The 27,136-nt window shown below is 41.0% G+C and overlaps 2 protein-coding genes across 5 annotated transcripts in view; one reads left to right on the top strand and one right to left on the bottom strand.

Moving 5' to 3' along the window:
• The window catches only part of ECHDC1 (ethylmalonyl-CoA decarboxylase 1), a 38,760-nt gene extending 27,158 nt beyond the window's left edge, over window positions 1-11,602 (top strand). Inside the window, exon 6 of the mRNA XM_041423676.1 lies at window positions 10,929-11,602. Within this exon, the coding sequence (XP_041279610.1) occupies window positions 10,929-11,334 (406 nt within the window). The 3' untranslated portion in view covers window positions 11,335-11,602. The remainder of the gene's footprint in view (window positions 1-10,928) is intronic.
• A 4,644-nt stretch (window positions 11,603-16,246) lies between these two features.
• On the bottom strand, window positions 16,247-27,130 carry RNF146 (ring finger protein 146). 4 transcript variants are annotated; one of them, XM_041423675.1, is made up of 2 exons: window positions 26,963-27,130; window positions 16,247-18,016 (listed from the first exon to the last, which is right to left on the bottom strand). In XM_041423675.1, exon 2 carries the CDS (start codon window positions 18,013-18,015, stop codon window positions 16,957-16,959), a length of 1,059 nt encoding a protein of 352 aa, XP_041279609.1. In that variant the 5' UTR covers window position 18,016; window positions 26,963-27,130; the 3' UTR covers window positions 16,247-16,956. The 4 variants fall into 4 exon arrangements, 2 of the variants coding, with proteins under 2 accessions (XP_041279609.1, XP_041279608.1); XM_041423674.1 differs by lacking the exon at window positions 26,963-27,130 and adding an exon at window positions 26,552-26,922; XR_005954057.1 differs by lacking the exon at window positions 16,247-18,016 and adding an exon at window positions 21,527-21,670.
• Window positions 27,131-27,136: the final 6 nt, after the last annotated feature.

Raw genomic sequence — 27,136 nt, 5'->3', positions numbered from 1 at the left:
CGTTGACACCAGGGTAATTCAAATATAGTCATAACTGGGAATTAGAAGAAGAGAGTGTTAATAATATATTGGTCATTAGCAGGGGAGGAGAAATAGGACAGTAGCCCATGGATTGCTGTTGTGCATTTGCAGGTAGTAAGGATGATCCAGGCACTCCATCTTGAATGATGGAGCATCAGTCCAACTTTATGGCTCTGGGTGATTCATGTCATTTTTAGAGTTTATACTGCACACTTCAGGGGAATTAAATCTCCCCAATGTAAATATCTGCTTTATTCACTTGGTTCTATGTGGTCTTAAATTGTGATCTGAGTCCTCTGTGTGTTCAATAAGCCTTTGTAAAACCACGCTGCTCCTCACTGGTGTGCACACAGGGGTGTTAGACAGGTTCAAGGCAGCACTTGTGGACAGGGCAGTCTTTATTGCTATCTGTGTAATGGTAAAAAGTTTGTCTCTCCTGCCTAAGAAGGACCTTTTCATTTACTTTTTTTGCTGTTTTCTGAAACTACTCAGCTCGCTTGGATGCATAGGCACAAGATGGAATGATGGATTGATGTTTGGTTCACACAGCTTTTATGTCACATTGCAGATTGAGAAGGGGCCATCCAATGTGTGTGTGCAGACCCAGGGCCTGGCTGCAGGAGCCCTCTGGCCAGCCCTATCTCCACCACATCCTCCTGCATGGTGCTTCCTACCCCCAGCACCATGGTGGGGATGGAACCTGTGGGCATTGCATGGGAGCCTAAAGAAGTATCATCCTGGAAAATGGAGTAGATTCACCTTGTGGTTTGGCCAAATAATTTTGTTTGCTATCAGTTTATTGAAAAATGACTGGGAAGGGGAAAACAAAATAAAAAGGCTCATCTTACTTCTTTTAATACTGCTAGTGGAGTTTAATCAGTCATGCTTTTTTTTTGGTCCCTTATTTCTTGCCTTGTGATCTGCCATCTAATTCAGTTTTTCATTCCTGCTGCCGAAAATGTCTTTCTACAATTTCCAATACCCAGCTATATTTATCCATTTAAAAAAAAAAAAATGTAGCTTTTCATAGCATATTTTTTTCTCTCTGGCTTCTGTGAAGCCATGGGTGAGAAAGTGTCAAGCCTGAGGTGACAAATTCGATTTAAAACCCCTAATCAAGGTCTGCTGTGTGAGCCTCCATCTGTACCTGACTCCTGGGAGATCTGGTCCAGAATGAGATTGAAAGTCAGTGTGGATGGCAGCCAGTGTGACAGCAGACATCACCTGCAGAAGACTTTGGTGGGGGTCTTACCTGCCTTGTCTTGACTGAGACTGTGCTACTCACCTTGCAGGATATTAGCAGCAGTCTAATGTTTTCTTTCTATTTCTTTTTATTATGCCTCACTAAAACTAACAATCTTTCTGGCTCCTTTTTAGCCCCTCTCCTTAGATCAGGGAAGTGTTTAAGAAATAGACACTATTTTACTTCTCTGGTTGTTCTTACACAATCATGTCTAGACCAGTTTTAATCTGGGTCTTGCCAGGGCACTTTCCTAGAGGGTCTTCTCTACTGTCTTACTGAGCTCCTTCGTGCTGCTGATAGGCCTCTTCTTGATTTTTCTCAGTGCAGACTTTGCTACTGATGAGATACTGTTTTATGGGGGACATGCAGTTCTCTGTGTCTTCCTATTATAATTTAATTCTGGTTGTCCAAAGGATCTTTTTCTAGTGACAGGGTTATTTTTGTGCTTCTTCCCTGGAATGGCTTCCTTTAGAATTGCTAATCTTGCAGTCTTTTTGAGTTGACTTTGTTGATCTTGGAGGCTTCTCTTACATTGAATATCCCAATATTTGGGCAATATGTGGTGGTTATCCACACTTTAAGTTCCTGTTTATTCCTAGAGACCACATTCCTGCTAAAATGGCTCATGTCCATTTAGCAACTTCTGACTGATGTCCCAGTGTTCCAGCTCTTCCTCTAACCCTTGTTGTTGCTACATACTCCATTTTTTAGATTCGGGATGCCACTTTTCAGAATTTTAGCATCAACCAAATGTTTTGGGCTTATAGATGAAAGTGTGACTTTTGTCATTTGTTCTTCTGCATTTCATTTGACTCTGGGTGATGTGAGAAAGCGTGATAGAGTCACATTAAAAATTGCTATTTTAAGGCTTCCTTTGAAGAATGCAATTCTCATTGTTTAGGTCCCCTTATTCCCCTCTGGGAAGTGCCCTCAGGTTTCCCAGACAACTCAGAAGAATGTTAACTCTTACTTAAAAAAATACTTCTGTAATTAGGAGTCTATTTACTTGATCTGATTTTTACCCTGATCCTTAGAGTTCCATAAAAGGCATTGGAAAATCTGACTGGAGGATGGCAAAAGTAGGGGGTAAAGGTAATATGTGCTAGGGAGACATGAGAGATTTTTCTGGGCTACTTTATGTAAAGTTTGATTCTTAGCTTTTGTGGTGAGTGGGGGAAAATGGATGCACTGAGTGTTACAAAATAATTCAGTAACTATAAATAAAAGTCCATATAGTCTCTGTAAAGCAATTTGAGAAAAGCTGTGAGAAAAGGAAGCTTTTGTGTTAGTGAAATTTCTTAGGATGGCATCAAGCCTACTCCTTTGACACTGCGATTTAGAGTGTGCCTAGAACACTCTGTGCTTGGGAGGCTTGATAGGATTTTTTTTTGTTTTGCTTCTTGGGGATCAAGAAAAACCTCAAATACAGAAGGTATACTGTTTTGTGATTTTAATTGGTGGAGTGTTTTTAAATCACCAAAAGGATTTGAGAGGGGTGGCTTTCTGATGGACTTGTTAAAATAGCAGCTGGACCTACTTCTTTCCTTTGCTTTCTTGTAGAAGAGGTTATGGATTAAAGCTGATAAACAGGAAAGATTATTAGTGTATGCAGTCTTCTTTTAGCCTATTGAAACTTGGAATTGCAGAGCATCTTTTAGCAACTGTAACTAAGATAAGCACAAGGCATGCAGTTTCCCCAGACTATCTTTAAACTATTTTGTCTTCATTTTAATGTTATTTGGTAGTTACCATTTAGTCATCTGTCAAGTGAATATCTGTGACTAAAGGATTTTCAGAAAGAGCAAACATTTTGGGGGGGTTTGGTTTTATGATGCAGTAGTGGTCTGCATAGACCATCACCACAAGCATGTAGCACAAATCCTTACTTTCATCGGTTTTACAGTTTTTTTCACTTTGGAAGTCTCACTTTGTGCTGTTGTGGGTCTGGAGTAGCAACTGCTGCTATATCTAATTGCCTTATTATTTCTCTGCATAGGGCAGGAACATGAGAAGCCCTCAGTGAGAAAGAAGATATGGGAGAGACAGAGGGAGTTAATACTAGCAAGCTGTGTTGGGAAAGCATGTAACTGTTATGGCTTGCCAATATTCACTGCATTTTTCCAGTTCAAAAATCTGCTAAATAGAATTAGCAAGGAGTTATTGATTAAATGTTTAATCTGTGTCTTTATGGTTCTTTAAAGCCTATCTAATTAATCAAGTGAGATTGAAAGATAAGTGAAATTATTACTAACTCTTCTCAGGGTTAATCCACTTGTTAACATTTTCATAGAATTAGGGTGGGGTTATTTGGTAATAGAGGGTGTAGTAAGATGACTTTCAGAAAAATCTGTAGCCATTTTGTGTAGATAATCCCCCTTACAGAGTAGCTAGGTAATTATTTGATGGTATAGTGATGAAGAGGCTGCCAAGATATTCCATTGGATAGGCAGAGAGGGATCATTTAGTCCCAGCTTGCTTTTTGGAGGAGACTGTCTTATTCTTAAGGGTCTAATTCTAAAAACATCTGTCATGAAAATTGAAGTAAGGACTGGAAGCTGCTAATCAGTAACTTTGCTGACTGGCTAAATTATTTTAGTGTAGCACTGCATATTTCTTCTGCAAAATATTCTTCCCACAGTACCTTGCTGCTTCAGAATTTATTTTTACTGCAAAAATGACTGGTTCATACATTTGTTGTTTTAAGATGAGTTTCTGTAATAACTGTGGAAGGCTTGTGTATTGGAATATTGAACAAAAGGCGTACAGAAGACAAGATGTCACTACCAGAACACAATGTTGTCATGTAATTAACTTTTTGGTGTTTAGGTTTCCAGGTCAGGTCTCTGCAGGCACAGACTGCAGCCTTACCTTTAGTCGTTTCAGGCTTTCTGTGGTTTTGTGAAAGTATCAAGGCAGTAGTTCATATTCGGATTGTGTTTTCAAGGCTGTACTCAGGAATTACTTCTGTTGTTAAACATTCTGGGGAAGGTAGGGATTAGTTTTGCGGCAATTGCCAAGGACTATTCATATATTATGCCTGAAGAATTTGTATCTTATTGCTAAGCAAGTTCTGTAGTTTCTTACACGTGCTTTAATATCTGTCTTTCCGTGATGGGGAGAACAGGTATATGACATATTAAATGGGAAGGTGCATGATATCTGGTATATCTTTCTGACTCTGAGATTTGGAATACAGATACCAGATACCATTGAGGTACCAGTTAAACCTTACAAATCCAAATGCCATGCTAAAGAAAACTGAGAGAAGGCAGTGAGCTTGTAGGATTCCAAACCCCTTGGTATGGGCTAGATGAACTATTTAAAGTAATGTGAAATTCCACAGTGCTTGACTGCTTATCTTTGTGATTATCTTTGCCCAAACCTCAGGCTGACAGCATTTGCAGTCCCAATTAATTGCTCCTTATGGTCCAGCTTTCAGAGCTGCCACTTGCCTGTGGCATGATCCCTTAGTATCCCTGCCTGAGCCAAGGAACTGAAGCTACAGAATTATCTGTGTGCATTTGCAGCAAAGGTGATATTTCTCTCTTATGGAATTGCTTTCACATCCAACTACCTACTTCTGCCTTATCCAAATATTTATTGCATTTCAGCCATTCACTTTAAAGCTGGGGTTTTTTTCATATTTAAGAAGCTTAAAATGCAACATAGAAAAGATTACTTGATTTATGTGGTGCACTGAACCAACCTGAAATAAAGGACTTCTGTTTAATCCACAATCAAGGCTTTTGCTGTACAGATAAAAGAACAGGTAGTTCATTTCTTGCTCTGTTGCTACAAATTTAACAATCACAACTCTCTCTTGCTTTGTTTTAATGTATTGTAACAGTTTAGTTGACTAAAAACATATCATGACTGCATATGTTCAGCAGCACGTTGTATGTAAGAGCAGCACTTTATTTTTGCTGGATTTTGTATGCCTCAGCAAGAGAAGTGAGATCAGATTACTGGTAGTACCTGTGTAACTGCTGCCTAAGTCCCATTCAATTGCTTCAGGAACCCACCATCAATACTGGGATCTGCTGTGTCTGTGCCCTGGGATGCTGAGGACAATTGAATGAGATTATGAGGTGCAATTTGCTTGTGAAGTGGTGGGACAGGGATTATATTTTTAGTGTTGAGAAGGTGCAGCTGGAAAATAGGGAAGAAGTGGACAATGGACTGGCTTTCTTGCTCACTTAAGGTCCAGCATGCATGTGAGAACTGCTGCTGTTGTGAATTGTCCTGGTAGCACTGACCAAGAAGAGTTACAAAATCCTAAACCAGTTACACATGAGCTTTTGTCCACTTGCCAGCAAGATCATTAAATTTTCATGTCCGCATGGCAAACAAAGTTCATTTTGCATGATATACACCATCTGCAGATAATGTCATAACTGACCTCTCAACAAACTCTTGAACTTGCACTCCCCAGCAGTGTGTATTTTAAAAAGCTCTTTTGGCCATGTGTCAGCATAACACTGCTGCTACTTTATTTTAAAAGAGTTAATTAAGTTGATGCCATATTGATGAGTGTATTAGAAAGGGACAAATGTTGGGCAGAGAGTGTGGCAGCATTGTACATCAACTTTGTTCTTCTCTGGTTAAAACAAGTGTTTGGCTCTTGGTAACCTTCCTTCTGTTTTTCCCGGTGGTTTCCTTTTTTTCCGTTAATAGCTCTCTTTTCCTGTCCCTGCTATAGTTGCATGTGTGGTTTGGGTGGTATTTCGGGTTTGTATGGCCAGGTTTTAGTAGCAGGAGGGCTACAGGGGTAGCTGTAGGTAACAACTTCTGTGAGAAGCTGCCAGAAGCTTCTCCCGTGTTGGGTAGAGCTAATGCTAGCTGGCTCCAAGATGGACATGCTGCTGGCCAAGGCTGAGCCAATCAGGAATGGTAGTAATGATAGAATGATAGTAATGATAGCATATCTGAAAAGGAGAGAAATGTTACTGTGCAGTTGTAATGGTGGCCAGAGAGGAGCAGGGTGAGAACATGTCAGAGGAAGTGCCCTGCAAACACCAAGGTCAGTGGAGGAGGAGGGAAGGAGGTGCTTCAGATGCCAGAGCTGAGATTCCCTGCAGACCATGGTGAGGCGGCTATGCCCCTGTAGCCCATGGAGGACCATGGGGGTGTAAAGCTCTACCTGCAGCCCCTGGAGAAGACCCACACCAGAGCAGGTGAGTCCCTAAGAGAGGGCTGTGAACTTGTGGGAGGCCCATGCTGGAGCAGGGACCTGCAGGGACCTGTACACCTGTGGAGAGAGGAGCCCATGCTGGAGCAGGTTTTCTGGTAAGACTTGTGGACCAACACTGGAACAGGCTGCTCTTGAAGAACTGCACTCTGTGGAAGAGTGAATCACACTGGAGAAGTTTGCAGAGAACTGTGTGAGTGTGAGGGGCCCCACCCTGGAGCAGAGGAAGGACTCTCCTCCCTGAGCAGTGGCAGAAACAACACATAATGAACTGACAATAACCCCACTTCCCATCTCCTTGTGCCAAAGTGGAGGTGTGGCTGACTGTAGATATTGCTTTTTATCTGGGTGTCCTGCATCTATATTTTGCAAAATTATGTAGTTCTACTTGAATATTTATTATTATTTCTGTTATTATTATTATTAGAATTATTAAAATTAATATATATTATTAATTCTCGCTCTACATCATGCTAAAATCATGGATGTCTTTTAATTGTAGGCCTTTGACTCTTGTTTTTGGAGAAGTTTCCACTTTGTGTTGGTTCAATCACCTTGCAGACAGGCATTACTGAAATTTATGGAAGAATGTAGCAGATTTAGTGAGGGAACTTACTGTGACCCAAAGACTTAAGCTCTGTTTATTATTTATATTAATATCGGTGTTTTGAGAGCAGGATACCAAAGTATTTGTGTGGGAGATAAAAGTCATCTCCTGCAGTTCTGGCTGCCATGTCAGGGTACAGCCATAGCTGGGGACCAGGTGCTGCAGCGCTGCGTGATGCTGGCTGCCTCCCTTCATGGAGTGCCAGTCCACGCCAGCTAAAAGGGGAGGATCGGAAGTCAGGAGCTGTGACCTTATGTGACACTGGGACTCAAGCAGGGAACAGGAGCAAAATTCAGGTTGCTGACAACACATATAATGTTTTAGGTGTCTTTTTTCCCTATAGTGGTTTTCAAGAGCACAGTTGTAGGAGCTTTTAAAAAGCATAAAATAGAAGGTGGCATCTGTCCCTCCCTAATAAACTTGATTAGTACCTTTGCCTTGTCAAAATGATGAATATAACTCAAACCTTGAAGTCCAGGAAATGATGAGGTAAGGACCAGCACAGATTTTAATATAGTCTTAGTCTATATTATACCTGATTATACCAATTGGAACTGATTATACCAATTGGAACAGCTTAGTAACATTTATTATTTATAATAAGCAGGTATGAAAAACTGAGAAAGTATATTTTTGTTTGCATTTTCAGCTTTTATTGTATATGCTCTGGCTTCACGTAGCTGGGAAATACTTTAGCAAAGGAAAGCATAGCTGTTGGCTCACAGCAAGTACTGCCTTTGGGAAGCAAGTGTACCTTTATAAGGGTGGGATTTATTAGGCTGCAATGTTAATTAAAAGGAAGGTTTCTTCTCACGTGCATTGCCAGTGATGTGATGAGATGCGATGTGACAGTCAGTTGTTTGTGGGTGCGATGAGATGTCACGGAATGGAGATGAATCCTCAGATCAAAGGGGGAGGATTTGTAACATTTAGTGCAGCTGAGAGCATTTTGAAATGTACAGCAGCAACATTTGCTGTAGCTCGTTTGCTTTAGATGACTAACACAAAATTGGATGTGGCCCATGGTGACTGTACTTTCTTCCTATGGGGGTTGTAGTGTTTGTAACATGGAAATAAATGGTTCTCAAAGAAGGTTTCAGCTGCACTATGGGGCTTATATTGCCTTAACCTCTTATTTCCAATTTAAACTGTGAGGATTTTGGTACCCTTCACATTTCTGAAGGATGCTTCCCTGCTTACTGTAACGTCTTCTGTCACTTTGCACGTTAATTACATTGAATAAATATTTTTTTCAGTACTGTCATGCAACAGGTTTTCTTTATTAGGGCAGGGAAGGCATATGTGTAGGAGTCTAGCAATGTGATCCTCCCCTATGATACAGGGGACCCAGATTTTAATATCTTCAGCATGAAAGACAAAAACAGGCATACTGTTGAAATCGGGGTTAATTTTGTATTCATCTACTACTCTGTCTCAGGCAGGGCCAGTACTAGTTGAATAAGGTATAAACAGCTCAGCAATAGTGCTTTGGTCTTTCCAGCTTTTTCCTGTCTGCCTCTTTATGTTAAGTAATGCTTGATGTGCTTTTCTTACATAAATTCTTTTAATGGGAGATCAGATCTGTCATGTCTCAGAAGGTAGACTCAATTCCTTTCATACAGTAAAAGGGGAGATATGTATGCGAGGCTGTAGCTGGTGGTGTTCAGAGGCTGATCCCAGGCTGGCTTGGCAGCTGCTTCCACCTCTTCAGACATGAGCTCAGGTCTCCGTTCCTTCCTGGGGCATGGGGACAGCAAGTGAGTGATAAATTTAACAGAGAGTATGGTGGGTGGTTTCTGTAAGCAATGGTGTGACTTCAGGAGAGGATTCGTAGTTGAAAAGTCTGAAAAACCAAAGATACCTTTCATAAGCCTGACGGCAGTCCAATACTGCAGTTACACCTTCCACTGACTACCACTTATCTCAGTATTTTCTGTGGAGCTTGTTCAAAGGACCTTGTGGGAAGAGGTAAATCCCAGTGAGGTTCTGGAAGCTGTAGTCTTAGAGTGTCTGTGTGAGTTAAGCTGTCAGTAGTTTACTTTACTTTCATTGTGTTTGGTTCAGTTTTCTCTCAGGGGGGTGAAGACTCTGCAGGCAAACAGAGCCCTTCTCACACAGTAAACATTTTCTGAAACAATCTCAGGTTCAATATACAAGTGCAACTTGGCCTCCCCTGACCTGTGGTGGCTGTCCTGTGAGACTGCCTACAGGTTGTCTAGCATCAGATGCCCAGCTGCCAACGACCTTTCTTTTCTAGTGCCTCACATTGCTCGTCACAGCTAGAATTAAACCCTTAATAATGTTTTCATTAGTGCTTTTCCAGTGAGACACTGGGTTGAGCAAATTGCAGAGTAGGCTGAGCCAGTAAAGGAGTTCTGGAATACTTGCAGAATCATTATTTTGAGAGAAGAGACCTGAGCTCCCTGGGATTTGCTGGGTCTGGAAGCACTTGATAATGTTAGCTTGAAGCCTTTCCTCCCCTGCAATACTCTGCTTTCTTCCTTTTGTCACACAACCTTCCCCTGCTATCTCTACAAAAAGGCTTTCATGCAATCTGGCCCGTCAGCTGTTGCTTTTGTGCATTGTGCTGGATCTGGGATAAAGCGTAAGCTCTTCAATTCTGATGCTGTACAGTGTGGCATGAATGCTGATGGTGCTCTGGTTAAGAATAAGGCAACCAAGCAAATGTACAATTAACAATAACTAAGCAGATGTGAGAACAGTGAGTTCCTAGAAATAGTTGCATTTTTAAAGGTTTTCCTTTGCTTTCCCCTTTCAAAGCTGCTCACCTCAGTATTTTCACTATCGAAAACTGCATGGTTAGGAAACAGACTTGTGTGTGTACCTCAGTATTACAAGATTTGTCTTCAAAAAGCCAATTAGTGCTTGAAGTAGAAGCTAATCTACTTCAAAAATGTAATTCCCATCCTTTGCCTTACAATCAGCAGCAAGCAACCACACTGCTGAACATCACTTTGAGAAAGAGCAAGCACTGGTCTGTTTCTGTACATATTTTCTATGTGTTTCTATTTCTAGAGGTTTTTTCCACTAACCTAATGTATGTCAGTGTGACCACTGTGTGAAGACAGAACAATCTGCTGCAGCAGAGCTCCTCCAGGGAGATAGCTTAATGAGCCCTAGGATGAGTTCTTAAGTAAAGGACGTGAGAAGCTGTAAAACAGCATAGAAAAGAAAGATGTGACATCTTTGGGAAGAGGAATATTACTTGCCTGGTAGAGGGGAGCAATTCTATTACATATTGCAGTCATAAATAGAAAGCAATTCTGTTGTGCACTGTGAGCCATAAGTTGAGCATCCATCCTGATTTCCTTTTCTGTAATAAGCAATTAGAAATCAAACACACATGGATCTCTAAAATACAGAACTAAAAAGCCCCACCCATTCTGTCATCACCACGGTGTTGACAGAACCTCCCCAGTTCAGATCAGTACTAAGACCACATCCATTCTCTTGAGAAATATTTTGTATTTTAGTTTGCTTGGGTTTTACCCAATACCCACTTGGTTTATGAATGAATTAGCAAGGCAGTGTCACACTGTGAATAAATGTAACCTGTCCTCTGTCTGCAGCTGTTTTCAACTCTTTTTAGAACTAGATGTACCAGTATGGGCACTAAGAATCTTGTAGCAGCATACGTATCTAATTTTGAGAAGGGCCTAAAGCTGCAGTTATGGCACCATGTGAGGTAAAAATTAAGATACTCCAGCTCCAGCTGTAACGAGCACTCTGTCAAGTTGTATCCGCCTTTGGAAGTAGAGGGGAGGAGAAAATGGAAAATTAAGGTCTTGAATCGAGCTGGAAACAAAAGTCAGTGCATGGATTGACCTCTGTGTGTTCTTCATTGACAGGTTGATGACGCCTGGGAGTGAAATTCGCTTTGTCCACAAGCACATGGGCCTGGTGCCAGGCTGGGGAGGAGGTGCCCGGCTGGTGCGGATCGTGGGCAGCGGGGCAGCCCTGCGGCTGCTGGCCGGGGCTGCGCGGCTGGACCCCGAGAGAGCGCTCAGCCTGGGGCTCTCCGAGGAGACGCTGCCGTCCTCAGATGGAACCAGAGCGCTGGGAGAGGCCCGGGCTTGGCTGAGTCAGCACACAGAGGGTCCGGCCACTGTCATTCGGGCTGTGAAAAAGGTGGTGACAGCAGGAAGAGAGCTCCCACTGGAAGCTGCCCTAAGGACAGAGAAGGACATTTTTGGAACTGTGTGGGGTGGCCCTGCCAATTTGCAGGCATTGGTTAGAAGACCAAAACATAAATGATGGTTTATGCATAAGAAATGGGCTTCACTTTTTTGCAAGCAACGCTTTCAGTAAAGCAGCCGTTAAGCTGAATCATTTAAGGACTTGTCCATTTAAAGTGGCATTAACATTCCTGCCATTTAGGTCAGGGAGGCATATTTGGTGTGCAACCACAGAGAAATCCCAGGCAGATTCTCTACTGTCCTAATCACCCACTGAATCAAGATTAGTGAAATTGCTATGTAAAGGTAAATACTGTGCTGAAAATAGAACTATAATTCATTTGGAATGAGGCTGAAGATTATTTTATTTGGTGGCTGGTTTTGTTTTTTTTTTTAAACTGGTATGGAAATTAATTACTTGAAAGATGTGAGGTTTATTCATTTGCAGAACAGGTGCATCTAAAGCTGCAAAATATGAGTTCACCAATATGAGACCAGTGTCTTTAAGCAGCTAGGAAAAGATGATTACTAGTGGGAGGATAGCTTTTATTTTTGCATTCTAGTTAGTTCTTTGTGCAATTGCCAAGAAAGTGTCCTTCAATTTTAGTGGTGGTTTTACAGGAGAAGCTTTGAGTTACTGAGAAGCTTCTAGCACTCGTTCACTATCACTGATTCAGGCTTTTAAATGTATTTTCTATCTTCTCACTGCTCAAGGAATCAACTACCCACACATGCATCTGCCCATTCCCATATCCTGTACCTGTGCAAAGCTGCTGGCCTGATTCTTTACACAGAATCTGGTTGAAATCTTGGAAGGCTGTGATGTATGATGCCCCAAAAAGGTTTGTCCTTAGGTGACTGGATGATGTGAGTACTTCAGCATTCTGGTAAAGATGTGAGTGGATATGTGTGTGTCTTTCTTCAATGTATTTTTACTGGTAGGGTATATTTGGGCTGACGAGAAGGTTTGGAACTCAGTCTCCCCTTCATGCCAGTGACTATGCAAGTAATTGGATAACTCAGTGGGGAAAGTTTTCCCTTTAGAAATTAGAAACTGACACAGAGTGCCTGCTTTAAAAATAAACATCTGTGAGAGCAAAACCATAAAGACATATCTGTGACTGAGAGTTTCCTGACTGTTGGTTAGGATGCACTTGTCTCTAAATCCAGCAGGGACTGAGATCTGAGCCAAGGACCTAAGTACTCTGTGGGAGCATGTAAAGAAGGAAGCTCTGGACTCTGTGCCACTGCCATGCCTTCTTGCTCTGACCAGGTATAACTAGCTCAAGATCATGGAACAAGCTCCCTTAAGAAAATAAGGCAGTATCTTGGATGGAAATCCATGTTACAATTTCCTAGTGTGGCAGGAGTCCTGAGTTTTAGACAGTGAGATAACTACACATGTTTGAGGACTTGGGGACAAATCAAGGTTGGGAATGAGGCTTGGATTGCCTGTTATGATTATGCAAGTTTTGAGCAGATTCTGTGATCTGCTGGGAATGTTTTACCGTGTGGTTTTCACAGCAATGAATATAGCCTGAAGCAACCAAGAGAAATGTTGAGGAAAGGGATGTGTTTTGAGTTGGCATCTCAAAGATAAGGAACTAACCTCCACCCTGTTGATTCTGCACCTTTGCCTTAATATCTGAAGCACTAATGGAGGAAGATTTCAAATCTCTCTTCCCCAAAAATAAAGTTCAATTTTTCCTTTTAGGTTAGAGAAGAAACAGGAATAAGAACATGGGGAAGAGTAGTGTTTTGGTTTGTGCCTTTCTCCCCCCAGCTCCTTTTTTTCCAGTAGCCCAGTAGTTACTCCTGTAACTGGGTTCTTTCCCATGCCCTAAAGAACTTCAAAACTGTTACTTCAGAAGAGTGAATGCTTTAGTATAATCAGGCAGCACTTGACTGTTTAGTAGTGAAGCTGTTCTGCTTTTCATGAAGTTTCTCAAGACTCATGAGGGACTTGAGTCTCCAGACTGCAGCATCACTGAACCTTCAAGGCACACTCCAGTCCATACTCATCCAGCTTTTTGAAGCAATAGCACATAATGTTGTTGTGAGTCAAAAAAATATGTTTTAAAGGGCAACTGATTATGTCTTTGCTTTTAGCAAGAATGAATATGCCATTACTAATACTGTTATTCTTTTTAAAATTGATGTGACAATTACTTAGAATTACTTGAATAAGACCCTTGAATCTTTTTTTCTTTGGTGTATTAGGCTCCTAAGTGTGTTCTGTGTACTGGGTTATAGAAATTTGAGAGGGAAGAAATTGTAGGACAAAGGCAGAATCTGGTTTCTTTCACATTTTGAACCAGATCTGTGCTGGCAGTTAGTGAATGGTAAGTACACCTCTGGGGGATCTCTTTCCATTTTGATTTATAGACAATGAGCTTAATTCTCATTTCAGCAAACGTATTTCCCCAGCCACCCTTTCTGATTTGTATCAAAGGCCAATGTTTGCTTCTAAGAAAACAGGGCAAATAATTAACTATTACACACCAAGACACATTCAGAACAGTTTCAGAGAGGGTTATGGAAACCTGTTTTGCTGGTATCATAAATATACCAAGCATAGGTACAGGACATCCTGAAGATCATTACAGTTTGTGATCAAGGATATTGTGAGTAGTGTCATACCATATTCTCTGGTTTATTTTCTTCTAAAAGTAGAGCCCTTCATACAAAAACCAGCCCACCTAAATTATCATGAGTGCTAAGATGAAAGTTCCAAACTGAGATGAAATGGAATCCCATTTTACCCATTTGAAAGCTAAATGCTTTATTCACAGAATACTTTCTTATCATCTTAAAGTGACAAATGTCTTTAACCAGCAGTTGATAAATGTTTGTATTTTCTTTACAATTATTAAAGATGTCAAGCTTCATCTCAGGGGTTTTTTTCCCTTCTGAAATGGTTTAAAAACAAACAAGCACTAAATACGCAAACTAATTAGAAACATCAAAATTGATAGTCCCAGTCTCCTAATTAAATAGCATGCCAGCTTTTGTATTTCCTAGGGGCTAATTTGCCAGCTTCCTCCTCAGCAAACTAAATTTCCTTTTACATTGTGAAATGTCTGTCTTGTTTTTCTTCTGTGTAGACAATGCAAGGGTTTAATGGGAGTTTGGATTCTGTACCAAGCTTGTAAAGGCTGGATACTGGAGATCACTTTTAGCAATACAGATACTTCTATCTTATTTGCTGCTGATAGAAATATATTTACCAGATGGTCAATCTAGATAAGCAAGGTGTTCTTGCAGAATGCTTGGGTCCCTATCTGATTTATATTTTTTTTAGCCATGAAATAGGATTCCTGTATCTGTGGTTATCTGTTCTGGAAATTATGAGATGCTGTAGATTTCATAGTATTTAAATTTCCTTTCTCATTTTCCCTTCTGCCTCACTGCGCATTTATCTGGCTATGCTGCACAAGTTGAAAATCACTTAGTGCATGGAATTACAGTCAACCACATAATGCAGTGAGGCTGTGGCTTTGCTAAAATGGACAGAGAACACATTTCCTACTGAAAGTAATGGTTTAAATATAAGATGGGAATTATCAGTTACTACTTTTCCCTAGCTTGATCGGGGGAGTGCAGTTGCTACTCTGACAGCTGGCTATTAAGGTCTCACCAGCCTTACTTTAACTAATTTTAGTGTTTCACAGCTGCAGTCAGCCAGCAGGAGCCAAAAGCAGCATCACAGGTGTGGGGCTGAACTCCCTACTTGGGTCAAAAACCCCAAGGATAATCACTGATAGAATTATTTGTAGACTGTTTAGGCTGTAAATCCTAAAATTAAGTATATAGTGGGTCATGTTCCTCTATTTTCTTTCTTGCTTTTTTCAACCCATACTCACGAAATGCGTGCACACAGCTGACGTGTTCTTTGTGAAGGCTTTTGCAGTACAAAGTCATGCTTTGGTTAGAGCCACTGAATACTAACTCAAATCAGAGAAATGAGACAGCTCGCAACTAACAGAGAAAAAAGCATTCCATTCAGTTTCTTTCCTGAAGTCCATGTAATTGGCATATTTCCTTATGGGACTGGAAGATGATAGTGAAAATCTGTGATCAAGAGCATTTATTCCTAACTGAGAATGGAGAAAATCTTCCTTATTCCATCCTAGTCTCACCTGCACTTTCCTGATCCACTCATCTCACCTGTAGGCAGCAGAGGAGGGGCATAACTTTGTCCAATATCAGACACGTCATCCATCATTACAGTAACAAGAACATTATAGATGTTTTAAATCTACCATTTATAAAAGTCAGCCTTTTTAATTCCCTTCAACTGGTTGCTTCCTTAAAGCAACTTTTGTCTTAAGATCAGTAGTACTTATGTATCAGCTACTCTCCCTTTCTATTCTGAGATACATAATACTAAGAATTGGAGTTTAATTAGCTTTATTTTAAAAGAAAGTCCAAAGTCACCTAGTGCTGTTTCTCAGTCTCAAAAAAATGCTAAAGAACTGCCAGAGAGATAAAAGACAAGCTGTTTCTCAAGATCTGGCTTTTAGTTTAGCATTCAGAAGTCTGTTGAAATGCAGCTCCCACACTGCTAATCCAAGCACAAAACTACCATTTCTGTGCTGCCACCACAGTTTTGCTATGAACAGACGAACCGCACTACAGTCCATAATATCCATGTCCTTTGTTATAGGGTCAGCTTTGATAACTTACCCTCTTTTATCAAATTCCTGCTGTTAAAATAAGGCTGTGTGTTACTTCTGCCTGCCATCAACAGTGAAGTGAGTTAATCAGCTCTTCAGATGTCTGTGTTAAGCTTGCAACTTATGATTTTTCAGTAAAAGACAATACTCCTACAGCGTTGTGTTTGAGCGACAGCCAGTCAAGGATGCAAGAATGTCAGGATGCCACTCAGAACTAGTCCTCCCTTCTGGTAAACACAGGAAGCTGTTCTATGATCATTTTTTTTGAACTTCCTTCAGTGAAGTTCAATTAAACTGGAAACATGTCTGAGATTGTTACTGATAAAATGTAGTTTTATTAAATTATAAATTCTGTAACAAAAACAAGACAGATCAAGAAAGATCTCAATAAACAAAACTACAAGGACTAGATGGCAAAGCCAGTGAAAAAGCCATGGAGAGTGTAAAGGTAAGGACTTGCAACACAAGTTAACAGCATTTTTACATTTCCATTGAAAGAAGGTAAATGATTGCTCTCGTCTAGTAAAAACACATTTTAACTCCAAACTCACATCTATTTTCTCACATTAAATTAAGCATCCTGCTCACACCCAACACCTTGCCTGATTCCACATAGCTTTAGTGTTCTTTTCATACATCAATCCATGCAGAAAGTAGTAAGACACTTAATGCAACAGTCAGATAATGAAGACAATTCAAGTTGTACAGTAGATATACATTGGCCAAAAAGGGATAGAATATCTTCAAGGGGAAAATGCTACAAAATAAACACAAGACATTTTCAAGAAAACTGGGCATTGCTAAAGAGCTTTCAAACCATTAACAGGACAACCCAGTTTCCTAGAGTTAAAGAGTCTTCCAGCTGAAACATGTTAAGAGACTTAAGTTAAAACAAGCCAAAACTCTTTTCTCCCCTTCACCCCACCCTCCCACCAAACACGCAGCTAGGTTTGAGTGCAATGCCAATGTGGACAGAAAATTTACAGAAAATTACAACTGAGTATTTTTTTCGCATGGCTCTAGATTTAAACTTCAGTGACTGTGCACTGTCCATCTGGCCTTCTAGATCTTACGCTTGTGTTTGCCACCCCACCCCCTGCCCCTGGTCTATCTGCTCCTGCCTGGCTTGCACCAGCACTCAAGTGTCTCTGCTGACCAGAGGATGGGTGTTGCTGAAGGTAGGCAGACACATCCTCGCTGTCGCTGCTGGCATCCGATTCGGTCTCTTCAACAGAGGTGTCGGGGCCTGGCACCCTACCAGAAGATGATGATTCGCGGTCTTCTTCTCCCTCTCCCCTGTGACTCCTTTCAGCCATACTGTCTCCGTTTATTTGCAAGTGGGCAAAAGAGTTCTCTAGAGAATTGCTTGCATCAGGTGATGGCGTCGAAGGGCTCACGAGCTGACCATCCAGTGCTGGTAGGGGCCTCACAGAAATGGATGCTAGAGGCTGCACAGCTGCAGCCCCTGGAGTCAGTGTGCTGTCCGCACCGTCAGCGGAGCTCTCTCGTGCCAGGCTGACAGTGTTGGTGTCACAGTCCAGCCTCAGCCCAGCCACTCCCTTCTTTGGTATATCTATTATGTCCCGTTTTATTTTTCTGCGACGTCCATGCTCATTTCTCCTATACTGAACCATATTTTCAAGGTCTGCCACATATAAAAAACCAGCAATTAGCATTTCAGTGCTCTTTTTACCCTTGGAAAAGGCATCTTCCAGCTCTCTGCTGGTACGTTCATCATACTGCCACCAGCCATTTCTACCTTCATAGTACCAAGCATATTCTCCATTGCCTCTGCTTGCTGCTTTGAGTTCTTCTGGTGACAGTAAGGTTGGCTTGTCAAGAAAATCCTCAGGAATCTCCTGCCGGCAGAGTGCGCATCGTTTCCCAAGCCAAGAAGCGCCCTTAACACACAGATAGCAGAAAACATGTTTACAGGGCAGACTTACTGGATGGACACAAGTCTGCAGACAGATAGCACATTCAGGAACTTGCAGGGAAGGTGCTGCATTGGTACATGACTCATTTGTCTTCCTATTTGTGGGAAGCATGTTGATTGAATGATCTATTTCACCACAGCCAGCCATCCTGCAGAGGATCAAAGACATTTAAATCAGTTTATTATGTCAACTTAAACTAGCACCTCACATCACATTTCACCTCAACATCCACACAATGAGATGTTTACTTCAAATTAAGGTAAGTTATTGTTTCCTGAGGTGATGGACAACATTGAGTACTGGGAAGATTTCTTTTGCTGATCACCAACGTTTTATCTATTTAATTTGCAGCATGTTAACATACCAAGTCAGAAAACAAACTCTGGAATTTCCTCTGTTCATTCCCTGAAATAGAGTTGATTAATGAACCTTCAGTCAACCAGTTACTTTGGTACCTCCTCAGGAAATTTAAAGAAATTATGATTCTTTCCTCAAGAGATGACGTAGCTGCAAATTGAACTTAATCTCTCTTCAGATTACAGGTGATCATCTGTTTGATTAAGTGAACAGAATCTCGGACTAGGTTTACACAATAGAAAATATTCCTGACAGCAGCATCCAGCTGAAGAGGTCCCCCACTCTGTTTCTTAGTTCCCGTGCACCATGATGGTACACTACCCTCAAACTGAGCTCAGAACAACCACAGGGCTGCAGAAAGAACCAGTCTGAAAACTGAGGTGGCTTTTTCAGAAGATACCTTGGACTCCTTTTTCTTAAAGATCAAGTGAACTCCCTGATATACGTGAAAGGAATCACTGTACACCAGCTGAAGCAGCAGTGTATTGCAGAAGACACACAACTCTGACTTGCCTGGCTTGTGAAGTCATTGCCTTTACTTTTTCTGGCCATATATTATTTCTGTTATTAAAGATGATTTTGTAACTGTAAGAGAATGGAGAATGCAAATCTGCATCACTGTGGCATCATGTAGGATTTAAGCAGTTGAAAAATTCTAGCCTAAACATGCAAATGCCTGCTCAACTACATTTTTGCCATGGCAATCTTTCATAGTCTGTTTCATGGTAATTTTTTTTTTATTTATTAACAATCAAAACCAAATACCAGATACCAAATGAGGGAGGAGAATGGGCTTTGGGGAATGGGGCCTAAAAAGGTGCCTTTTTTATTTAAAAACCCCAAGAAACTTCAAGACTGATATTCAACAAAACAGCCTTTCAGTGAAAGTGGTCTTTGTTTTACAGGCAGCTAGGAATAGTTAATGCAAAACTACCACAAGCATGTGAGCCAAAAGGGACCTTTAGAATCACCTAGTCCAGTCTCCTGCTCCACATGGCACCAACACCAATACTAGATTAGACCAGCTGTGGCTTTGTCTAGCTGAGTTTTTTTAAATCTGCAAGGATGGAAATACTACAGGCTCCCTGGACAGCCTGTTCTAATGTTACACACATTTCTAACAAAATGTGTTACCTCAAGAGAAAATGCCTACTATTACTGTAAAAGCTTCCACTGTTTCAAAAATCTTATATGCTGAGATGAAACAAAAACCTATGCTTCAGTATCTATATTTATCTTTACAATAATATATCATGTGCTATTTACTTAAAACATTTTTTTGTATGCTGTCTGTTCCCTTCTATCACTAAAATTTCCTCTTCAAAGACCAATGCCTCTTTAATCCTTTTTTTATCAAATAATTATTTTAAAAGCTTTACGGCTCAAATACTTTTTCCTGAAGTAGCACAAAATTGTATCCATCTATGTTTCAGTTTCATATCTGAATTTATTTTTCTGAGATTAATGACCAATCTGCATAACAGTTCTTAAATCAGCATGCCAGATACACATACAGCATTACCTACCAGCTGGCAACTGTGCTTTTACTGCACAGCACACATCTGTGAGATCCATTCTAACAATGTTGTCAACAAATTGCTTTTTGGAAGCCTCACACTTCTGAGGATGTATTTTGCGACAGATTTTTATAGCAAATGTAGGGGTTTATACCAAGAAACTTATTAGAAAAAGGGGAGAAGAAAGTCTGTTGCCATTTCAGAATACCACAAACACAACCCAACCATCATTTCACAACAGAAGAGCTGAAAGAGAAATCTCTTTATTGATTAATTTGTGCTAACCATGGATAAGGGAAAGTATCTTAATTTTCAAGTGCCCCCACAATGCAAAAAAGCACAGCAGCACATTTTTACTTCCATGCTACAGTTTTACAAAAGGATGCTTCTCCCTGAATATCCATTATGAAATTATCCTTTTCCAAGTGAAAGAAAAGATTAAAACAACCTGTAGGTAAGTAACTTCTATACAAGTCACCTATCATAATTAAGATTTTGGAGGTGATTAAAATGCAATGCGGGGATCAAAAAGGCAATGCACTTTGGTAAACCAAATTGTAATACCATGAGCTAAACTAAAGAGTTTACCCTGAGATAAACCAAAAGAAGAATTAGAAGTCCTCACCTGTTCACTGAAAGCAAAAAATGTTAACATTTGAACTGTGCTCAATAGGTCACCCATTAATTTGAGGCATCTTTGGTTCCTTACTAGATCAAGATAATAATGCAGGATATGAAAAGGATTAAATGTTTGATTTTTAATGACTCTAAGGAAAATTTTGTGTATAAAACACATAGAGCTGGAGGATCAAACCCTTATCTCTCTGAAAGTGCTATGCAGGAACATAAAACTCTGATACGATAAGCACAAGTGCAGTTGCATGTGCTCAGAATTCAGGACAATTATGCACTTGAAGATTTATATCAACTACACAGATTCTGTCTTACTTTTTTTTTTTTTTTAAAGCATCATGCTAATTAACATTCCTTTTTTAATTTACCTTTTTAATATCAAATCTAGGTCATGGAGTTTGTTTATAAGCTGGTAGGAGGATGCACACATAGGTTTTTACTGAAGAGGTAATCCTTAGAACGGAGGACAAACATCTTGGACTGCTATTCTGCTATGTTATGGCTGTGGAAGCACTTCCACTGCAACTTCATGGTACTAAGAATTAAATAAAACTGACTACACAGTATTTTTCCTGATATTAAAAGTAATATTTTATAACAAGGTTCAAACAAGGCTGTTTTTATCAGAACTGTTATCAAATAGGAAAGCTCTATTTTTGGGGGGATTGGGTTCCCTTTAAAACACTCCTGGCATCATGAAAAATCATATTCTTGACTGCTGACTACTTGACTAAGAATTAACTAAACTCAAAGAATAATTCTAAAAATAATTTTATCCTCAATTCAGGTACAAATAAGGGACCAAAAAGAACCTGAACTCTGCATTTTAACAAATATAGCCTAAAACCGACTGAGACAGTATGGAATTAGTCCAAAATTTTGCGAGATCCCACCTCTTGTGGTTTTTACTGGTAATCTTAAATAATACAGTTAATTTCTAAGCTATGGGGCCTTCATCAAGACATGAAGTATGGAAGACGTGATGTGTAATAACTACATGAAAAGACCCCAGGCCTTCTTGGACTCTAATGGAAGAAAATGTAAATTCCTATAAAATCACTTCAAATTCCAGGTCAAATTATAACTGCAACTAAGTAGTCCATCAAGGAGCTGACCTGTGTAAGTTCATTAACAAAACAACAGCTTACTTTTTCTTAGTAATTTCTACTGAAGCATGCCACAAGACTGAAATGTCCTCTCTTCAGATGTCTCCAGCTAGGATGGCAGGTCCTCCTTCCCAAGGCTGACTCATTCCTGACTTGTCCTGCTCAATGGTACACTACGTTTCAGCTTCTCTGTGAATTAACAGAAAGCAAATAATACCACCATTACAATGTTGTCCAGAGGTACGAGCAAGCAAATACAATGCCATGGTTCTGTTACAAAGGAAATTACTATGCTTTTATTTACTTGATGCATGTTATTTTCAATAAAACTATCACCGGACTTCCGTTTCATTTTTTGTAACCATCAATTTTGATCCAGTTTTTATTTTGATGTCTGGCTCAAAAAAATAATCTTTTTTTAAAGCATTATAAAAGGAAATTATTTTTTACTCTAGTAAGTTAATTGCATATAGTGACAACACAAAAGGAGTAAAAGACCAAAGTTGGGAGCATGTTATGTTTATGCAAATTTAACCTCTAATAAATGATCCCTTATATTTAGGAAATTTGGAAAGTCACAATGGCTTCCTGAAGCTTTTTATAAAACTATCTGTATGATACCATCCCAAAGGACCATCTAGCCATGTGTGTTGTCCTGACACAGACTAGTATCAGATGCTTAAGGAGAAAGCAGTGCACACAAACAGCTGATTTCCCCCAGGTCTTCTCCATATTTCAATCAGAAATTTGCCTCTTCATATTCCAAGGCTCAGAGCCCTGAATCCTCATCCTCTTTTACAGAGATCATTGCATCCATTTAATGAATGAACCTCAGAACCACTCAGCACTTTCTTCTTTATAAACCTATATTTGTATGTCCTCATACCAGCTTATAAACAAACTCTATGACCTATATTGGATACCTACCAAAGTAAACAAAAAAGAACAAAAATTAATTAGGACCTTCCTCTATTTCTTTAAAATGTCCTGATGGGCTCCAAGGTTCAACAATAGAAAGAGTGCATATGATCTCTAAAAAAGAGGACAAGGATGCAACTCAGCCTCCACACCTCAGAGGTAATATACTCCTCTTCAGGCTAGCAGATGATGTCAGTCACAATATATCTGGCGAATGCCACCAACCAGAATTTGAGCCAAGTCACTTCACACAAACGTGCCACTAAGTGCCTAACAAATACCTTAAAAGTTCCTACAGCAGGGAAGTAGGAATCTGCAAACTCAAAAAAGGGAAGGGAGACCATCACTCTTGCATTCTCACAGCCTAATCACCAAGGTCTTGACCTAAGAGAACCACCTTCAGTGAATCCTCTGTAAAAAGACAGTGAATCCTCTGTAAAAAGACACAGAATCACCTCTTCCTTTTGGTCTGTAGCTTTCTGGATGATTCTCAAACATCTTGAACTACAGTTTCCAGTAGCTGCAAAACATTACATATAGGAATGATTTGAAGTAGACCTGAGAATGTCACCTCTTTGATTTCAATTTGTTCAAGGAAAGAATCATTTCAGCATAAATATAGTGCAGAGCAGACATGTAAGAGTCCAGTAAAGTCAAGGAGTGATAAGTCCCTGAAAGCACATGGAGTATTACAGTGTTCTGTGCTATAGCCCTTCATCAAATGATCGAATATTTATCATTAATAACATCAGAGTGTTCAGATGACTTCAGTGCGTGAAGCATTACTCAAACATGTTATTTTCTTTGTAGCTGAGCTCCATGTAACATTTTTAGCTATTTTTAGAATGAGCTCCAAAAGAAAAATGCAAAAATTAACAAGCCTATCCACGCCTTTTCTCCCCTCATAGTTCTAAGCAGACTTCCTTTCTTCATACATCAATCTGAGACCAAGAGCGGCAATCGCGTTAGAATTGTGGCTCTACTAATCCACTGAAACAAGATACTATGTTTTCGATGATCAAAGAGACAGCTGCAACAAGCCTGACGCTCTGGGTGTGGTATTCAGTCCTTCATCTTGGGAGCTGGCTTTCTGTTACTTCAATAGGTATCACCTGAAGCCTTTTATCTACTCCCTCTCATAATGCTCTACTAGAGGTAGCACATCATAAAACCAAATGCTATGTGGAGATGGCAGAAAAAGGCTGGGTCAGTTTTTGGAGATTTCTTAGTAAATAAAAATGCATACACATATTCAAGCTATGTAATTATACCTGGAAGAATCCAAGGAAGACATAATTACAGGATTGTGATAAGGCAACCTTCCAACTGCGGCAAAGGTCTTGAAAAAAACTAGTTCACACACTGACAGCAAGTAACCCCTACAGTTCATGACATTGCTACTTATTTAATAAGCCAGTCTTGAAAATTCTACTAAATGGTCTGACAAACACTTGTGGTTACACACACCCCCTTTCTTGGATGAAGACTCCTCCTTTGAAGTCACCTGGGTAAAGGCTGTGTTCTATACTTAGCAATTAATTTTCTCCTTTTCCTGTACTATGAGGAGTTACACTATCTGCAGCAACCTGCAGATATCCCTTCCTAAACGCCTGCATCCTATCACATACTGATTTTGAAACTTTAAAGATGCAACAGACAGAAGGACAATGTCACAGGACCATCCTCATCCAAAGTGAGGCTCAGCCAGCATGGAACTGTTCTCTTTGTCCCCTTGAAAGTCTCTCTTACTGGACAAAGTCATGCCCATTTCTTATGTGCTTTAAAAATTTGAAGTGGTGGACTTCCCACCAGACCCATCTCCCAAAATGACTTCAGGTTCTCCTTAAGAACAATGTTAAGCTTTTACTAGGTCAAGATAGAATGAAACCATTTCTAGCCAGATCAGCCAACTGTGCTCGTTAAATTATGAGACCCAGTAAATTATCAGGCCCAGAACAATTTTTCCACCCTTATTCCTTTGCACCCCCCCCCCCCCCCCAACAACCAACCAACCCACTGAAACCAAAATCAGAAGCACACATATTTAGGAAGCCAGCTCATATATATTGATCATGAGTTACCTACAGTCTTAAGTTTCCTCTGTAAGTAAAATCTTAGCTTTTTAAAAACACACAAGTGCAACACTGCTGAATTCAACAAACATCAGCCTAAGACTATTATATGAGTCCTACTTCAAATAACAGAAATCTAGGAATACTGCAACTCCATTCAGATTATTTCAAAATAGCTATCACAAATTCATCATTTTCCCCCTTGCAAACTCAGCAGAGTTACAGTATTCTTTCACAAGAGTAAATGTTCTTCTGTAATTAAATACTTAGATTTTTTTCCATCAAGCTCCCTAATTTTTAACTCAATTGGTGGGTAGGAGGGGAAAATGATCCCCTGCATTCTGCCCTTCCCCACAAGTAACCACGAGCCAGACAATGTGGGAAGAAAGAAGGCAGCTGTTTTATTTAATGAGAAAAATCACTCTCCTGTCTGATGGTCTGCTAGTGTCAATACACTACCAGCTCAAGGTACTGACTCTCATCAGATATGTTTAAATCTGTCCCTGGTACTGGACAGCACAACAGATAAATAACCTCACTGTTTCCTGTGCTTGCCTACTTTTTTTCTATCTGTTTCTTAAACTTAGAATATTCTCAGGAATTGCTGATTGTGATGAGCTGCCTGTCATTCCTTATCGTTGGTTACTGCATATTAGTAAACCCTAAACATTTATATGTGTGCTTGGAATTGAATCATAGAAGAATAGTCAAGCGCAGAACAGACAGCCATTTCAGTATTAAAATGATACATGTATTGAAAACGAGGTTGTTCCCTATGTTACAAATGGAGCACTCGAATGTTGAGCATAGATCCTATTTCAATCTATTTAACAAAGAAAAATGTTAATTTCTCACTCAAAAGCAAAAGTGTACAAAAATGGCAAAAAAATGAAGCAGAAACTGGTTCATCTTAAGTTACCAATGCTTCAGAAACTCATGTAAGTACAGGGACATCTCTTCGTGTATATATATAGATATACATATATACTTGATTAATATGCACAGAAGAGAGGAAAAAAAAATCAATTTCAATATGAGAACTTTTCCAGGGGCTCACTATTCAATAGGCTATAAAAATACTGCACTTCCAGCTCTTTAAATAAATGACAACTCAATTACATCTAAATTGATGCAATATATTTTGAAGGAAACAAGAAGAAACTTTTTTTTTTTCACTCACTACAGATTTTGTATTATAGCAATTTAAACAACTGGCACTTCATCGGACTTGGAAAGAAAATACAATATTAAACACACAAGACTATAAAGCAAGTTCTTGCAAAAACGTTCAACAATTAATATTTATTCAAAATTACCAAATGAAGATTCAGATTTCAGCATGTCTTCAATACTATTTCACGCTGTAATTTTTGGTACCACATTTCTAGAGATGCTTTGGAATCTATTTTTGAGTAGCCCACCGTTCAGAGGCAGCAGCTAACAAAGCAAGAAGGTTCGGATTTTTAGGATTAGAAACCTGACAGCGGCAAAACGTTTAAAGCTCTACTCCCTATTCCTCCTTAAAATTGTTAATATATAACTGCATATTACATACCAGTAACAAAACCCACAGCGTTTCTCAGGCGTACCACTGAAAAGCTGTACTAAGATTAAAACCCCCCACCAGAGTTTCAGTTTAACTATTTCACCATTCCGATCGTCTTATTCGTACAAAACCCTCGCATTTAGTTCATGTTTTTCAGTGGCGGCAACACGTACCGCGCCAAAAGCAGGACCCGTTTTCACATTTCACGTCCCCTTTCAACATCCCTAAGGGATGCAAAGCAAACACTTGAGCCGAGGCGGTCAAGCACAAAGAAACAAGAGCACTTCCATCAGGAACACTTAGTTACTTCAGTCTGCGCCCCCGTGACCGCCCGTGCGGCCGGCGGCAGTGCCCGAGGCGGGCCGGGCACAGCGGGGACACGGCAGGGGCGAAGGCACACAGGAGAGCGCTGCCCATGCCCTGGGAATGAGAGCGCTGCGCCGGCCAGACCGGGGATTCCGCCACGCGTGACGCCGCCACGGCTAATGCTCCTGACCTATTTTACTGCCCAGCACAACGAAACCCCCCACTCACATGAACCAATACGGTTGGAAAAGACCTCCGGCCATCGAGCCCGGCCTAAGCCCGGGCCAGTCAGGCACTCTGCGCGCACCTCGCTCCGCACCGGCGTCGGGGCGCCGCCTCCTGCAGGGACACGGCTCCGCGGAAGGGGGCCTGGCCCGGCAGGAGGGACCGGGAGGCTTTGCCGGCGGTCCCAGCTCTCATTCCCAGCCCCTCGGTGCGGGGCCTTGGGAAGGGCTCCCGACAGGGCTCAGCCGCCGCGGCCCCGACACCCGGCACGTGACCCCGCGGGCGGGGCGGCGGCGGGCGACACCCCCACCCGCCCCGCCGCCAAAACAATACCGGGCAGGGCTCTGCCCGCCGGGCAGCCGCCCCTCGCTCCGCTCAGCCCAGCACGGCCGGCCTTTTGTTCAGGGCACTCACCCGCGCGGGAAGGCCGCGGCGCCCGCTCCAGCTCGGCCGGCGGCGGAGGGGCGAGGGGAGGCAGCGCCGCCCCGGCACCCGGCGGCCGCGCAGGGGGCGCTGTCGGAGCGGCCTTTGGTGGCCAAGGCCGCCACCGCCTCCCCCCGACCGCTCCAGCTCGGGCGCGCCCGAGGC

The sequence above is a fragment of the Onychostruthus taczanowskii genome, unplaced genomic scaffold (assembly GCF_017590055.1).
Source record: "Onychostruthus taczanowskii isolate IOZ18803 unplaced genomic scaffold, ASM1759005v1 scaffold8, whole genome shotgun sequence".
Classification (NCBI taxonomy): Eukaryota; Metazoa; Chordata; class Aves; order Passeriformes; family Passeridae; genus Onychostruthus; species Onychostruthus taczanowskii.
Note: the sequence above shows the minus strand (reverse complement) of the source record. Positions and strands in the feature narration are given on the sequence as shown.

What these genes read in the sequence shown, in the direction of transcription:
- RNF146 (XM_041423674.1), bottom strand. Translation starts at nt 26,586, where the DNA reads ATGGCCGGAGGTCTTTTCCAACCGTATTGGTTCAT. An exon ending in TTCCAACCGTATTGGTTCAT is followed by an intron (nt 18,017 to 26,551) that starts GTGAGTGGGGGG and finishes GATCCTCTGCAG; the next exon opens with GATGGCTGGCTGTGGTGAAA.